Source organism: Euwallacea fornicatus, chromosome 12 (assembly GCF_040115645.1).
Source record: "Euwallacea fornicatus isolate EFF26 chromosome 12, ASM4011564v1, whole genome shotgun sequence".
In the NCBI taxonomy this organism is placed as follows: domain Eukaryota; kingdom Metazoa; phylum Arthropoda; class Insecta; order Coleoptera; family Curculionidae; genus Euwallacea; species Euwallacea fornicatus.
Window position 1 is genome coordinate 855,529 of NC_089552.1, and position 16,275 is coordinate 871,803.

Below are 16,275 nucleotides of genomic sequence, written 5' to 3' on the forward strand. Positions count from 1 at the left end.
CAGCCTCATTCGATTAATTCCTCCCGAAGGGGAAAATAAGGGAAATTGGGAAAAACCCATTGAAATTGTCCGAAGTCCGATAAGTGGCCGTTTTAACTCCTGACATGTGGCCACTCGGACATCAATGAAATTGACCCCTAGAGCGCATCATACACGCGAACGTTACGCCGAGGCGTTTGAAACTGCTTGTAAAAGGTGACCGCACCGTGTGATGCAAGAAAACTGGCCCTCCCGACGTTCATCCCTCGTCGATGGTTCGTCCTGTGCGATTTACGACTTCGAGAGGACTTCGAATAACCAACACATAAAAGTTCAATCAGATCGGGAAAAAGCTCCGCAAATAAGCGCACTGGAAAAGGATAAACATTAACCTCATCGTGACCTGCTTTTTAACATTTTACACTCCCATGACACACTTTCCGAGAACTAAAACTAAGGCCTTCGGGGATTTGTAACCCTCCCCCCGGCAGACCCTCCCCGACGCCTCTAATTTTCTACCCCTCCCAAAGCCGACGTGTAACTGCAGCAAATCGGCTTTGCGTGGTAATTTCTGGCAATGGCAATATAGGCACAAACGTTAAGTTTCTTCCAAAAATAATCTTGCCGAAGCCTCCAAGTAAATTGGCCACGTCTCCAAAACTCCTGCATGCCCCCGACTTTTCCCGAACTAGATCAGCCCCGAATCTCCTCGTGCGCCTTCGCCGTCGTCCGACCACCCCCGATCGGCCTTTGCTTCGGTCCAGATGAAATATGTAGGGACGGGATTCTGGATACTGGATAAAAGGGGTGTGTGTAACGGAAGTGAGAACTAGGGCAAGGAAAACCTGAATGACTAACTGTCTCGATTATTCTTAATATCCCGTAGGATGGTCCTGCGGCGCCTTCCAAGGGGGATCAGGACTTTTTCCTGGATGTTCAGCGCGTGTTCGGCCGTTGCAGTGCTCAATGGAACCGTCTGTTGAATGCAACTTGTTCTTTAGTGGGGCAGTGGTGTCAGTGCTGTGTTATGTTGTGTCGAAGTGTTTTCGAGGGGCCAGTCCAATCATATGAATCCGCTTAAGATCGGACAGGATGTCTTGGGAGTCACTCAATTCCAGGGAGTTTAGGTAAACGAATTTCAGCATAAACGTCCCGACTGGACGCGCGACAGCGGCCAAAAGTCGCCTTTTGCCGTTTGTCCAATTTTTTTTATCCTCCTCGGCAGTCCGAATCTCGTAAAATTCCTGCGTGCTCGGAAAGCGGCGGAAGATCCGAATGCGAAATGCAATAATTGGGAATGACTGTCTGGAAGGGATCAATGAGGGGGCGAAAGGGGTTTCTTTTGTTTTGGTTGATAAGGCCGGGGGAGGATGGCGTTAAACCGATAACGAGGACGCTCCGTCCTCTGCGTGTGGGGGGTTGATCTCGTTCAAGTGTCAAAGGTCACAGTTTTAATTGCATGCGGCGTCCCAGAATTGTCGCGAGTGCAAGGCCGCACTCGGTATACACCGCGTCCAATCCGTCATTCGTCCGAGATTCGAATTGAGACTCGACAGTAAACGAAATTGAATAAAAAGTCGGAGAAATTTGGGGCCCGCACAATCCAGAATTAATTTAGCGGAAATTGATTAAAGTTTACGTGCGGGGACCTGATGAAATTTCCAGGAATCTCGCTTTAGAACATCATCGTGCACCCGCATTTTCGGCGTCTCCGGAGCTATGTCTAGGAGAGATTCTTAACTGAAACTGGCTAAAGTAGGAGGCAAATTGACTAACTTGGAGCGTGCACTCACTTCAACCAATTTAACACTGTTTAATTAAATTTAGGGTAAACCTAAGCCCGGTGGCAACCGTAGGTTGAACGCTTCAAGTGACTTGATGTGGCCGGGGGAAGTGAGAGGGCTCAACGGATTTTCCCTCTCCGAAAAAGTTCCTTAGCGTTCTCAATGAGCTCAAATTTCATTTCCGAAAGAGAGAAGGCTGCCTCCTCATACTCAAACGTCCCCCTTTCAGCAACTTCAACAACATCTACCACACCTCCGGGGCGGGGGTCAGCCACCAGCTCTCGGCGACGCGGCTCCTGTCCTCTCCCGATGGATCCAGACACCACCTGGACGGTCTGGACCACACGTGGCCCTGGAACGACTCCTATTCCAGCTTGCACAGGGACACCTACACCGAAGTGCGCACTCCTAGGGCTCCGCTCTGCACCTTTGGCTGCTTCTACGCTTGCAGAGCCAGGCTCAGGCACAGCATCGCCAAGAGGAAGGTACGATGGTGCTAGATTGTCCGGGACCCGGTTGGTCGCGGTTCTCGCTCCAGTTACCGTAAATTATTGTCAGCTTTCCGGGCATCGAAACGGATGGCGGAAGCCATTAAAGTTAGTAGTGACGCTTTAATAATTCCCGACATTACTCACGATGTTAAATTACATCAACTCAGCAGCTTGTACGAGTCGATTTGTAACAATATCATTTGACGCTCCACCGGGGCCGTGAAAGGCCCCCCTAATAGCCCCAAAAGATACTCAAAAGGGAAAGGATGAAAATACGTTCGGCTTTTTAAAAGGTTCGCATTTTTCTATTTTCAACTCGTCCATATTTCACCTCGAATGCCATTACATTGAGGCTTTAAAGGGCTGCTCCGGAGGGGGCATAAAGTATCCTTTCCAATGGATGATGTCGGTCAAAGTGAATGCCGGACCTTATGTTTAATATCGCGTCCGATGGAGGTCTACTTATTCGCTTAAGTGTGTTTTAGGTCGAGCAAGGGTTGAAGCTGTACAATCAGCACAAACAGCAGCAGGCTGTCCGGAAGTGGAAGAGCTCCTTGAAGGCACTAAGGAAGAGAGACGACAAGTTCAGCGTCCTGGGTTACTTGTATCAGGCCTACATGGATTGGGGGAAATATCGGTAAGTCGCAATGTGGGAACCGAAAAAGCGAAGAGCACCGATGCGGCCGGATTTCGTGCCCCCTTGTCACCCCCCCCCCCTCCCCTCCCGCGTTTAACGCAGGCAATGTCAATGACAAGGCCGCTGAGCCTGCAGGTGAATATCTCATCAGCGCCATCTGTTGCGTACCACTCGCCGCAAGTGAAACGTTCAGTAAAACCGATCTCTCCAAATCTCTTCGGCCGCATTCAGCGTTTTCCCTCAATTATTTACCCCCAACGATCGATAAATTATGATAAATAGATCAATTTGGAGTGGCACCATAGCCGAGCTCGCCGGCGTGCTAAAAGACAATTTTCCCGAAAAGCTCTTTAGTTCTCTCTCTTATTAAAATCCATCGGGCGGAACTTCGCCCCCAAAAAAGTGCCCGAAAATGGGTTTTTCGCATCCTCGAATAAATTAGGGCCCGAGCGGAGCCCCGTCGCGTCAACGACTATCTTTCGTCCAAATTTATAATTTTCGATTTGCATTTCCAGTGGCGTAATTTTTCTGATAAACCGCTTTGGGCATTCGGTTTGACTTCTCCTGGCGGGACACCTACGTTCGTCCGGAACGACCCATTTTCGGGGTCCGTTTCCGGATGTTTACTTACCCGCGGGCGCCGCTGTTCGGCAATGTAGATTAAACCGGGCGTTAATTTCGAACGTTGTAGGTCTATTAAAACTTGAAACATTAAGGGAGCCAGGGAATATACATCTCCATCGGCTCTGAGCATAACCGGGTTAGATTAAGCAACTGCCGGACGTGCTGTTTGATTTAGGATCGTTGTTTCGGGCGAATTGTGAAACCGTGACGTCGATCTCCGTTTATCATAAATCGCAACTTTCCAGGGACGCCCTGGAATACGCCCATCGGCAGCTGTTCATATCGGAAGAACTGGACAGTCCCAACATGAGGGCGGAGTCCTACCTCAACCTGGCTAGGGCTCATCAGAGGCTGGGCGCCTTGGAAAGGTTCGAAGCCCTAAACCCCCCTCCCACCCGGGCCGATGGTTTATACCTACCTTCGTGCGATTTTTAGGGCTTTGGCCTATGCGAGACATTCGCTATACAACGAATGCGAACTGTGCGCCACTGCCGGTCACGTCCACCTGACCGTGGGCTCCGTTTACCTGGAGCTGGCCGGTTTCAACAAGGCTCTGGACAGCTTTCAACATGCCCATCGCATCGCTCAAGCTGTCCACGATCCGGCCCTCGAGCTTCAGGTGAGTCTGGTCGGCTGGAACTTTGAAGCCTTAAAGAGAATTTATGGCCTTTATCATTTTATTCTCGTAACTCAAAGAATAACCTCAACCACGATCCGTGTCAGATACCTTCGTAAATTTTCTTGGTTTCGGTCGCATTTGAGGAGTTACAAGGAAATGTGTATCGTACATTCCGAAATTATGTCTCATCCGAAGGTTTATGTGGGATTGTCCGAGTTGTTCAGCCGTTTGCAAGACGCAGATAAAAGTGCCAAATACGCTTCAAAAGCTTACGATTTGTCGAGGTCTCTGCAGCTTGGCGACTTGAATTCACGCCATCACAGGTGAGATTCTTTTGTCGTCTATAGGTGAACGCTTGAAAGTGCTAGAAACTATACAGGGTGTTTCGTGTGTGTGTGTGTGTGTGTGTGCCTTCCGTTGCGATCTCAGCAACGGTGAGAGCTGCAGCTTCGGTCAATTTTCGACGAAAGCGGCCTCCCGTGGCGCCGACTAAGGGAACCGCTGCAATGTTGCCGCATTTCCGGCAGTTTCCGAGACGTTCGCAAAAAATTGAAAATGGCCCAAAATTTCTATGCCTCGCATTTCGGGAACTGTTCGTGACCGATAAGAAGTTTAAATTGCAAAGTTTCACAACTTTTTACCGCCCACAAAAGACATATCGAACGTCATTGTGCAACTTTTAATAACTCAGTAATCGTCGTCGGCTTAAATACGGACCTGGAATTTTCGCTTCAGATTTCTAGAGCGCTTTTTATTTCCCACAGACCCACGCATCATTTGCTTACTTTTGCTGACGTTTCGGCCCGAAAAATTCATCGTCAGACTATTTCCTACTTCCCTTTTTAATCTACACCGGATGCCAGGTCGCCATGGAAACGATTTACTGACAAGTTTGACATTTATTTGTTAAACGAAGTTGTTTCGAGACTTATTTTCGATTTTTGTGATTTATTTTTTCGAGCTGAATCCAAAAATAAATTAATTTTCAACACTTCTATTCAGTGGCGACCCAAAGACGGTTGTGTTAGTTACGTATTTGCGAAGTTTTCGTAATGCTAAAAATGCTTTAGAACAATGCCGGAACTTGCACGCGGAGAGAAGATTTCCCGCACCAAAAATTTTCGCTCAATTGGAAAGAAACTTGCGCGAGTACGGTCCTGTTTCTAAATCAAGAAAAGTTAAATAAACTGCAGCCTGATGGTGAATTATTCGGGTTGAAACGTTAATAAATGTAAACAAATTGGGCATGGGCCTGTCAGAAATCAAGAGCACTTTCGAAATGTGAAATAAAAATTTCAGGTCCGTACTTGTGAAATAAAAATTTCAGGTCCGTACTTAAAATGACGAAGTTGATACTCGGTTATTAAGAGCTGTACAATGACGTTCGGTGTGTCGTTTTGTAGAAAGTAAAAAGTTGGGAAACTTTGTGATTTAAACGTCTTTTCTGTCACAAACAGTTTGCGAAACACGAGGGATTGGGGTTTTGGGCCATTTTCGTATTTTTCCAAATATGCAGGGAAACCACTGAAAACGTGGCAACCTTAAAGCGGGTTCCTTAATCGGCACCACAAGTGGCCACTTTCGTCTAATTTAACCGAAGTGGTAACTCTCGCCGTTTCGGAGATAACGTACTGCTATGGTCCTTTGACGCTAATTTTAACCGTATTTCCTCCGAAAGAGCTGCACTGCTTCAAATGGCCTCAGCCCTACGGAAACAGGGCGAATTAGGGGATGCTCACGATTACTGTTCGGTAAGTAATGGAAATGCCGAAATTAGCCCGAAATATTCCCTTTCTATCCCTCAGGAGGCCACCAGGCTCGCCCTAGTCTCAGGCGACCAAGCGACTTACGCGCGGAGCATACGAATTATGGGTGATATTTACAGAAAAAAGTCTGATATCAATGTACGTCCTGTATTTTTGCAATTCTAATTATATCACGAAACTTTCGATTCGACGATAGAAAGCGTTCCGCCAATATGAGGCAGCCATGGGCTCCGCTGCTGCGATGGGCGACCGCGTGATCCAGATGGAGTCCATGGACGGGGCGGCCCGGTGTCTGGAGGCCCTCCGTCTCCAGCACAAAATCTGCAACTGTCGACCCTTGGAATTCAACACCAGGTTGCTGGAAGTCGCCAGTTCTATTGGTGCTAAGGTGAGAGGAACGCCGGAAATAATGGATTTTAGGCTCAGCAATGTGGGATGAGCACGGTGATGAATTTCAGTTGCTGGTGAGAGCTGTTCGGATGCGCCTCTCTAGGATTTACCAATCTTTAGGAGACGAAAACAACAAATTGCACCATGAGCGCGTGGCTATAAGGTTGCAGCACGATTTGGATTTGAATTGTGCCGGTTGCGGTTCTCCTTATGGACTGGAGGCCGACTCGTTGGAGACACTGCCCTGTGCTCACATTCTACACACCAGGTGAGTTTCGGATTTTTTGAAATGCGCGATTTCGTTAATTCACCTGCCCTCACTCGGCGCACTTCTGGTTATTGATAAGAGAGGGGCGCATAAAGCCGGACCCGCACCAAAACGTCGTTAACTCGAACTGATAAAATAGTTTGTTTTTTTTAACATAAAATTCGACTTTTTGTATTTTTTTTAAACTGGACGTGGCGCTATTTCGAGCAGGTGTGTCCCTCTCGTGGCAAAACGAGACCCTAGCCTATGTCAAACAAAATCCAAGGGAATGCGTCACTGCGCCCTCTTACGTTTCGCTTTCGCCGATTTTTGGTGGAAGCCCCAGGTGTGGTAGCAATTCTTGGCCACGTCCAGTTCTTGCAGGTTGTCACCAATGGCGCATCAGAGGAGTTTTCCTAGTGTTGGAAAATAATAGTTCTCAGCTGATTTGGCAAAGACCGGGCACATGCCCGGCCATTTTTCTCATTCAACTAGCACTAGTTATCTCAAACAACAATTTGCGAAATCCACTGTCCCCTTCTTCTGTCCAACCCGTTCCCTCTAATTCTCCACGCATCAGTTTGCTCTAATTTCAGATGTGCTTATGACCTATTTCGACGTAACAAAAAGAAAAAGCGATCATGTCCGGAATGTGATCGCACTAGTTCTCGTCTCTATTTAAACTGCAACGACTACAACGCCATGCAGTACAGCCCTGTACCTCTGTCGGTCTGTTCATCGGACAGTCATTGTACTTCTCACCACGCTACTAGTTCGGTATAAAAGTGCTTTTATAGGTTTTTTTCATTGGCATTACTAACCACTTGGATATCATAATATCAAGAAATTTGTATGAATTGGTCTTCCATTTTCGCGATAGTTCGATGGCAATCAAGTAGATCGTCAGTACTGCTGTATTTTAATGAGTTACTTAATAAATCATTAGAGATGCCAATAATTTCGACTGTAGCTGACTGTAGACCAGTCCGATAAGTAACCAGTTTCACTGTCTGTTTTTTCCGTTAAAGATGAGTGTAAAAGGCGGGGGTTTCTCATGGAAACAAAGCTCAAACAAATCAAAAACAATGTGGAACTGATGAGAGATCGCGTGAAATACATTAGGAAAATGTATTTTTTAAAACTTCCTTGACTTCATTGTTCTTAGCGCTAATAAAAGGAGATAAAACGAGTTAATAGAAAAACGCTATTTAATAATTATAGATATGTTATAGTAAGGTTAAAATTGTTAAAAAATATATATATAACACTGCACTTCCACATGCGCACCAATACGGGTACTAGTGTATTTCATACTTACAGTAAGTTTTAAATGAGGGAGTGGAGTTGGGTTTTCCTCAATTAATGTTATAAAGTGACTTGTTAAGTTTTTGAACTCGTTTTTGTAAATATTGTTATGGTAAAATTGTACTGTAATATACGAGGGTCGCAAAGCAAAACTCCACGACCTCAAACACTCATGATCAATACGCCAGCTCATCAGTTGCAATCACCAGTTTAGGTTGGTAAAGGGTTCAGGATTTTGTATCGTTGCTTCAATGACCAGACGTTACTTATAATCACCAATTTAGGTTTTTTCAATCGTTTATTTATAGGTCTTAAGCTAGAAGTAGCTAGGAAAATATACATAAATATTTCTTCAGTCTCGTCATGGAGTTGCAAATATCGATAATGGTGTCAATTTTTGACTCGAAATATTGTATATTTCCATCTAGTAGTAAGGACAAAAATATTCACGAAGAACAATCAGCGACCATCACTACAAAAACTAAGAGTTAAAGTAGGAAAGGTGGAGATTACTCAATGGCTTGACGGGTGATTTTCCTAAATTGTGGGAAATTCCGGATCGGCGATTGGTACCACCTAATTATTGTTATTTTTGATTTTGAAATAAATTGATTGTAAATACCAGTAGTCGATTTTTTTCCTATATGTGTCAATTTCCTACAGTTAACACCCCATATAGTTAGAACAAACTTAGGTAAATGTTTTAAAATCGTAAATATGCTGGGTAGTTAAGTTGATATTCTTCCTTCACCATAACATCAAGAATCTTGTAAATTAGCATTTTAAAATATTTAGAAATTTTTTTTAAAGTTCTAGATCTATAAAATATAAATCAAAATGTTTGTACAACATCTAATACAAACGTCAACTCTAGCTTACAATCTACCTCTTAGCACTAGCTAGAAAACTATTTCCGAGAAAAATTTCGGTCACCAAAACATCAAGAATTTTTTCGAATTACAGTTTTGTTAGAAAAAAGTTTTATTTTTTGTAATTTAAGATTTCTAGAAAGTAAACATTTCAAGACATTCCATTTTTTAAATTTAATACGTTCAAAACAAACATGTTTTTCGCTCGCAGACGTGTTAGTTCTTATATCTGTGCATCTCAGAACCATCTTACAACAATCATTGAGAATTCAATGTTTTTGTCATCCTGCGAGCCCAGAGTCATCTTGTGACAGTCATGGGAAATTTGTCGTTTTTGTCATTTTTCATATTTTAAGGTTAGTTTTCGTTTAACTTTCGGTCAACCTAATTTCGGCCTTAAACAACATTTGCTGTTTTGAAGGTAGTTAAAATATAAATCCTATTTGCAAACAGATTTAATTCAAGTGCGAGTATAATGTCTAAACCGTCTGGATATGAGTCTCACAGCGAAGGACCTGGCTTTGTAGGAATCAGGTTTTGCCAAGAATGGTAAATTTTTTCTCTAATTCTAATAAATAGTAGATTAAAAATGCATTATTTTTGTAGCAACAATATGTTGTATCCCAAAGAAGACAAAGAAAACAAAATATTGCTATACGCTTGTAGAAATTGTGACTATAAACAACATGCCGATTCAAAATGTATTTATGTGAACAAAATTATGCACGAGATTGAGTAAGTATATATGTTCATTTGTGTAAACCTTCCACAATGTGCAGGAGAGAGAATACTGGCCTATTGATTCTCCCTTCTGGCAATTTCCATACTGACTTCCTAGGAGCATCACTTTATTATGGGAAAAGCTATTGTTGTATAATTTACTGTGGTGTTTCTGTTACAGTGAATTAACTCATATCAATTCTGATGTTATATCTGACCCCACGCTACCCAGAACTGAAGACCATCACTGTCCAGTTTGTCAACACAGGTAACTTTACATTCTGCAACTTTGAGCACTTTCTTTGATTCATTGATGGCCATAGGTTCGATCATATGCATTCTCTTTTTTGTTTGTATAAGTCATTGTTTTCTTCAATTATAGATATTTCAATTTATGATAAAATCAAGTGTATTGATGAATAAAGAAAAGTGCCCTTGAATGGCACATATTATTATGATTTAGAGGACACATGTTTCAATGTTATGACCCTTTCAGGGAGGCAGTGTTTTTTCAGGCACAGACTCGTAGAGCTGAAGAAGAAATGCGACTATATTATGTATGTACAAATTCACATTGTGCCCATCGCTGGACGGAATAACTTTTGTTATTCTTGTTATCAAACATGAGTATTGCATCATAAGTATGAGATAAGTAATGATTTTTTTTCTATGTTTTTACGTGTAAATACTACAAATATTAACGTTTTAACGTTATTTGGACAATTAATAGTATTTTGTAATGGCCTTTCTGGGTATATTTGATTTGGTGTTACATGCCACAAAACCTGAAAACCCCCCTTTGTAAAAAAAAAAACACTGTTTTTAATATGTAATTTTGTATATTACCATTTACACAACAATTTTAAATTAAAGTGCCATGATAACAAAGTACATGCTACAAATAAAACGTCACAATCGAGGTTTTCATAAATGGAAACCCGCCTTTCCACGGAAAAAAACAAGTTGAGTAAAATTACAAAAAATATACGACTTTCAATCATCAGAAAAATAATAATCTATAATAGTCCTCTAAAATTCAACATCTTCGACTAGTATTACTTTGAAATTTTCTAATGACTATTAAGTAGCAAATTTATGTGCTGAGAATTTTCTCAATAAGTTTTCAGTTATTTGGGATTTAATAAGCATGATTCTGCACGAAAAGTCCGGCGTCTCCGGCTTTGCCTTGAATAGTGCCCGCTTGGTACTTGCCCAACGAAGCATCACTGTTAGCCTGAAACGGAAAAATGACATTTAGACAAGACTATCGATGACATGAACCTGAATCTAATATAGGTTGTCTATTTCTAAAATCGATGCACATCATAACGCTGAAATCCAGCATTGTTGCCGGTTTTATAATTCAGTAGTATTTCTTATACAATCTGTGAAGTTTAACGAAAATAGTAAACATACTTCCCTGACGGCGTTCAATGGCAACAAAAGGTCGTTATTGTTCCTTTCCCGTTTAAAATACTTTATTAACAATCAGCTTCTTACACCGGCTATTTAAGTGCTTTGGTATATCAAAAAACACTAATAATAAAGGTGGTGTATATTCACATTAGCATGCTTTCTTAAAAAAATTTAAATTTGTGATAGAGAAATCTCTAGAAAAACGGGAACTTTGATAGAATACTGTGAAAACTTTGAAGGTGTTAAAATAAATACAGTTATCACCACAAAATAAAATGGTGAAATAGAGAAGGCGCAATGTCAAAACGGACAAAATTGGCAACACCGCACCCCATTGCCAACATTGTTAACATTCCCATTTTTTATGTAAAGAAGAAATGTTTTACTAAATGTTAACGAGTACGTTACCCTTGAGTCCAAGTACTAGTTGCAATTCATCTACATAATTGTTGTTTACCTTGAGATGATTTCCTCGTTGAAAACTTTTAGTACTTTGACCATCAGGGTTGACAATGAAATCACGTGATTTATAACGTGCATCGATTTTAGTACCGGCCACCTTTAGGTCTGATTCGGCAGAGTGGAAAACTAATTCCGTCAGAAATATGCGTAGGATACCGAAAGAGACTCCTTTCACATATTCCTGACGATCCGGACTTGGTTTCGCATCCTGTTAGAATAGACCTAATACTCTTGAAACGCCAAAAACACTCTTATGATGAGTCCATTTCAACAAAAGGTTCTTTAAGGGGCTGTTTTAGACTTACCTTAGCTCGGTTCAAGAGTTCGTCCTGACCAGCTTTAACCTGTTCGTCTTTCCCACCCCATGCGCGCAACACTGATGCTTGCAGGGCACGACCGTAACTGAAGGTCAGTACCCATGGTTTTTTGCCTGGGTACCTAAAAATTACATAAAACATTTTCAAAGCGCCACAATTTGATACACGCTCGATAAAACTTCTACTGCCATTTATGTTGCCAACCTCTGGCATGTGGATTTTTGGTAGATATGACAGTTTATAGTGTTTAAAAAGGATCGTACTTACGCATTAATGGCGCTCAAATTGATGCTAGCCTCCTCCTCAGACTGACCGCCGGACAAGAAAGTTATCCCGGGCACGGCGGCCGGAACGGTGCGCTGCAAAGCAGTCACGGTAGCCTTGGCTATGTCTTCGGGGCGATATTTGACGGGGTGGGCTTGACCAGCAGTTACCATGTTTGGCTTCAACAAGGTTCCTTCAAGGAAAACGTTGTGGTCTGCCAAAGCCTTAAAAAACAACACATATTTGAAGACAAGAAATAAAATTTTGGTTCGCAAATTCCTACCAGATGTATCATAGCATGAAAATAGAGTTTAGATTACACCCACCTTATAAACGAAAGCCAAGACGGTCTCGGTGACTTTCTGCGCCCTTTCCAAACTGTGCATGCCATCGGGAAGTACCTCCGGTTCGACAATAGGCACAATCCTGTTGGCCTGACAAATGGAGGCGTAACGGGCCAAAACGTTAGCGTTTTCGATAAGGGATTGGAGAGATGGAGTGTGCTCATTGATTTTCAACACGCAACGCCACTTGGCAAAGTGGCACCCGTCTTTCTTGTACTGGGCGCAGCGTTGCGCCAAATCGTCCAAACCTACAATTTGACATACAGATTTCAGAAAGCACGGTAATATTAAATCACTTGGGGTGTTCATAGTCTTGATTTTTAATAGTTTACCAAATAGAAAAATCTAATAGCCTCATATCGAGACAACTAGGAGGTCAAACAAGCATGATTGCTCCCTCAGGGATAAAAAAGTTTCGAAATAATCACCTTGGGTGGTACACTCGTCGTTGCTTCCGAACAAGGGAACCACTCCAGTGTCGACTTTGATTCCGGGAATAATCCCTCTCTGCTTTAGAAGCTCGGGAAAGGGAGTACCATCATCGGCCTTCTGATAGAGAGTCTCGTGAAAAAGGATAACTCCGGAAATAGAGTCACCAATAGTTGGGCAAGTGGTGAAAAGCAACTGCCTACAACAACAAAAAAAACACACTCCAACAACTTCACCGATCGAGAATGTTCCACATACCTGTATTTACGCCTATTTTCGTCTGTATTTTCCACCCCGATATCTGCTAATCTCTTGCCCATAGTGGACACTGACTCGTCAGCGGCCAAAATCCCTTTACCAGGAGCCACGATGGCATTGGCGATCCTGCGGAGTTCTTCTTGGAGGGCCGGGCTGGGGTAGTTCCAATGGGTGGTCATCTTTGTTGAGAGGTTTTCTGTCGAACTGAAAATGATGTAAAGATTACATAACAACACTCGAACGATTCCGTAAACGAACGGCTACGTTTACAGGCCCAATACAATACGTTAGTCATAGACACAGAATTAAGGTTTTCGATGACCAGGAGGTTTAAATATGTAGCGGAGAAGACGCACCTGTAGGAGAAATTCTTGCGGAATGGAAGGCAACGATCACTCAACGTCGGCTAAGGTTATTTGTTGTTTATTAAGCAAAGGATTATCTTATCAGTTTAGTAGTAAATAAATACCATTGGCGTGCGAAAAAAACTGAAGCACCCCTTTTTGCTTCAATTTCGCTCAGTAAAAAATCTCAAAACAGTACCATTTGTGAAACAAAACATTCCATTTTTTGCTCTAAAGAATTCTGCGGTTTAAAAAACATGAGTCATCTCTATAGAATCCTGCACAGATCTCACCATGTCTAATTAATTATTATTACATTTAATCAAATAATAACATTTAGCTTTTTGTCCTTATCACAATAGGCTGGTTTCAAGATATCTGCTGCCTTTGATTGGCTAAAAACAGCGTGTTTTGCAACAAGTCGAACAACAAATAACGGAATCTCCTCTGGGGCCTGAAGTCATCAATAAACGTTTCGAAAACAATAGTGGATATTTTAGATCAAAGATCAATTCCCCGAACTTGAAAACATCATCTACAACTTATCAGCTTTAGTGTGAAATTAATGCTGTGCCTTAGGTAATAGGTGTAATGGAAAGCCTCAAGCCGTGATAGGTCGAATTTTCTTTGAATTGTGTTCTGAAATATAACCAATAATAAAACAAATTTTAATACTAAATTTTTTTATTGACATAATGGCGAAGGAATTTCTGCTCGAAGTCGAGTTACAGATCACTGATCAGCAAGCTAATTGTATAATGTGGGAATTTTACGGTTGTTTTGCACATCTAAACCTGACAAGGAATATTTAAATTAGCGCTTTTGGACATAGTCCAATCATGTGAAGTGGGCATTTGTATCCTGATATTTCAACAATTTTACTGTACAAAATGTTTTTTTTTTCTAATTTTATTTATAGGCAAAAGCTATAAATAAAATATACAAATTTATCTATAAATAAAAACAGAACATTGGATTTTCAAAATGAATCCAACCCTCAGGTCAACATTTTCAAATGTTTGTAGTCTGCAGTAGTTTTGCACACACTATTTACAGATACTCTGTAGAAGGACGTTTAAGAAAAATTCTGAAGAAACAGGGAGAAAACAATTCTATTAGAATTAGAACTTCCCAAGGACATTGCTCTAAGCCTTGTGGCTACCTTTTAAAGTAATTAAATGGAGCATAAAGGTCCTCAAAATATCACGTGAAACAGGACCTTGCCGGCTGCATTTCCCAGTAATTATTATTGAGACTTGATAAGTGGGGCCAAAATAACTACATATTTAAAGGTAACTATCCTGTGTTTTCTACTATCATTCGCGTCATGCTTACACAAAAACTGCTGATATTTGAATGTGCCTGAGCAGACACCTTTCAGCCCAAAATCTCCCTCTTTTTATTGTAATTTTAAAAAGAGCTTAAGTATGGCTAACTTTTGAAAAGAAAGCACATTACGAAGTAGACTGTCATTAACGTATCACCTTATTCTTGCTGTGAATAACCTGCAGCACGGTTTGTCCTAATAAGAAATGCACTTAAATCTATTAAGTTCTATGAAACTAATGAGATTTCCTTTACTCCTCATTCTCACAGCACCACTCAAGGCAGTACCTACAAATCCAAGAGTACCATGAGCACTCTTAAAGGAATTTTCAAGTGAACTTTGAGCGAGGCACAATCTAAAGCATATCATTGTTGAAATGAGCAGTGTGGTTAGTGGGGGCCCTACAAGAGCTCTGAGAACACTTCCTTCATAAGCTCTCTCGAAACACTTTCTGCCATTTTCATCTTTTAATAGGTCGATGAACTCACTGATTAAGTTTCATGTTATTTAACAGTGGGTTCTAATCAGAAAAGTTATAAAATTTTGAGGGAAATGTTGCAATTGATATCATTGTGCAATGTTGGGCTTCAGAGAACTGAAAATTGGCCACGACCAGTCCACAAATTGTATTCATTGAGTAAAGGAACGAAATTGAAAGTAAAATAACGAAAAACTTACGTTTCAACGTCTAAAGTTCACAATAAGTTTTGAAAATCTGTATCTCACTACCGGGAACGAATTTTGGACTGACTCGCCAAAGGACGTTTGGAGGACGATTCAGTCAAATTGACAATTAGAATCAACGACTGAAAGACTAGTTCTGTTTCTCTCTGTCACGCCTGACAGTGCCTTACTTCCCCACCCGAACGCATGTCCGGAAAAGGTTATCTGTAATTAATTAGAGCCTCGGAATGCCACAGTGATCCTTAAGAGCAGATGTGTTAAGGACGAAAATTGTTGTACATGGATAGGTAAAGGAGCGCAAGTATCTAGTTCGCCCTTATTCTTGATACGAGTGGCGCCATCTCAACGAACTAATGATAAGTTGACCGTAGGAAGCGCACAAAATCTGTAGTTGTTGTCACCACAGTTCCTCTACACACCGCTAGAAGTCTCTAAGGTTCGGTCTGCCCTCTTTAGTTGGCTATGTAATTAAATTACAGGATTAAAAAATTTTCCGATTTATTATACCATGATTTATTATTGCATCATTAGATTTGTGAAAATTACTTATTTAACTTTTCATCTTAATAAACTAATTAAAAAAAAAACCTCAGAAACAGTGATTTTTCGTTTCAATGTTGTCATGGTGGTGGTAATTAAGTCAGCTAAAAACGAAATGTATCAGGCGCACGTTATGATGATGTTCGGGATAACGGTGTTTATTTTGGCAATTAGGAACTCGGAACAGGTAATAAAATAAGCACACGATCGCCATTAATTACAATATGTTAATATCTATATGGGAAAGCCGTCAGGAATCGTCTGTTAAAAATTCGTATGAATTATGTAGTATTGAAATTTTCCCGGCAATCATTTGAAACAATGGAGACACACGTTGGCCGACGCGTCCATCAAAATTTTCCCCATTTAATTTTGATTTATGGGGAACTCCAAAATACCTCATTTACACCCGATTACGTAAGTCTTCGGGTTGAGATCCAAAAACAGACGCCCTGTATA

At 41.5% G+C, this 16,275-nt stretch overlaps 3 protein-coding genes across 3 annotated transcripts; 2 read left to right on the top strand and 1 right to left on the bottom strand.

The window, feature by feature from the left end:
* The first annotated feature begins 67 nt into the window (after positions 1-67).
* On the top strand, positions 68-8,469 carry LOC136342716 (43 kDa receptor-associated protein of the synapse). Its single transcript, XM_066288804.1, has 12 exons — positions 68-801; positions 866-1,106; positions 1,993-2,248; positions 2,740-2,891; positions 3,761-3,883; positions 3,951-4,134; positions 4,330-4,457; positions 5,813-5,885; positions 5,940-6,038; positions 6,097-6,288; positions 6,359-6,558; positions 7,134-8,469. Exons 2-12 carry the CDS (start codon positions 1,072-1,074, stop codon positions 7,318-7,320), a joined length of 1,629 nt encoding a protein of 542 aa, XP_066144901.1. The 5' UTR covers positions 68-801; positions 866-1,071; the 3' UTR covers positions 7,321-8,469.
* A 596-nt stretch (positions 8,470-9,065) lies between these two features.
* Positions 9,066-13,944, top strand: RpII15 (RNA polymerase II subunit RpII15). The gene is made up of 5 exons (XM_066288813.1): positions 9,066-9,260; positions 9,318-9,446; positions 9,613-9,699; positions 9,928-13,332; positions 13,628-13,944. The coding sequence occupies exons 1-4, from the start codon at positions 9,187-9,189 to the stop codon at positions 10,028-10,030; spliced, it is 393 nt and encodes a 130-aa protein (XP_066144910.1). The 5' UTR covers positions 9,066-9,186; the 3' UTR covers positions 10,031-13,332; positions 13,628-13,944.
* Positions 10,251-13,100, bottom strand: Ald1 (fructose-bisphosphate aldolase). The gene is made up of 6 exons (XM_066288808.1): positions 12,922-13,100; positions 12,663-12,862; positions 12,217-12,482; positions 11,894-12,114; positions 11,615-11,747; positions 10,251-10,665 (listed from the first exon to the last, which is right to left on the bottom strand). Exons 1-6 carry the CDS (start codon positions 13,098-13,100, stop codon positions 10,570-10,572), a joined length of 1,095 nt encoding a protein of 364 aa, XP_066144905.1. The 3' UTR covers positions 10,251-10,569.
* Positions 13,945-16,275: the final 2,331 nt, after the last annotated feature.

Excerpts from the sequence above, each read along its gene's own strand:
- LOC136342716 (XM_066288804.1), top strand. The coding sequence starts at position 1,072 with ATGTCTTGGGAGTCACTCAATTCCAGGGAGTTTAG. Across the intron at positions 2,892-3,760 it reads ATGGATTGGGGGAAATATCG|GGACGCCCTGGAATACGCCC; the intron begins GTAAGTCGCAAT and ends GCAACTTTCCAG. Across the intron at positions 4,458-5,812 it reads TTGAATTCACGCCATCACAG|AGCTGCACTGCTTCAAATGG; the intron begins GTGAGATTCTTT and ends TTCCTCCGAAAG.
- RpII15 (XM_066288813.1), top strand. The coding sequence starts at position 9,187 with ATGTCTAAACCGTCTGGATATGAGTCTCACAGCGAAGGACCTGGCTTT. Across the intron at positions 9,261-9,317 it reads ATCAGGTTTTGCCAAGAATG|CAACAATATGTTGTATCCCA; the intron begins GTAAATTTTTTC and ends TTATTTTTGTAG. Across the intron at positions 9,700-9,927 it reads TGTCCAGTTTGTCAACACAG|GGAGGCAGTGTTTTTTCAGG; the intron begins GTAACTTTACAT and ends TGACCCTTTCAG.
- Ald1 (XM_066288808.1), bottom strand. The coding sequence starts at position 13,100 with ATGACCACCCATTGGAACTACCCCAGCCCGGCCCTCCAAGAAGAACTC. Across the intron at positions 12,483-12,662 it reads CGACGAGTGTACCACCCAAG|GTTTGGACGATTTGGCGCAA; the intron begins GTGATTATTTCG and ends GTCAAATTGTAG. Across the intron at positions 10,666-11,614 it reads AACTCTTGAACCGAGCTAAG|GCTAACAGTGATGCTTCGTT; the intron begins GTAAGTCTAAAA and ends TTTCCGTTTCAG.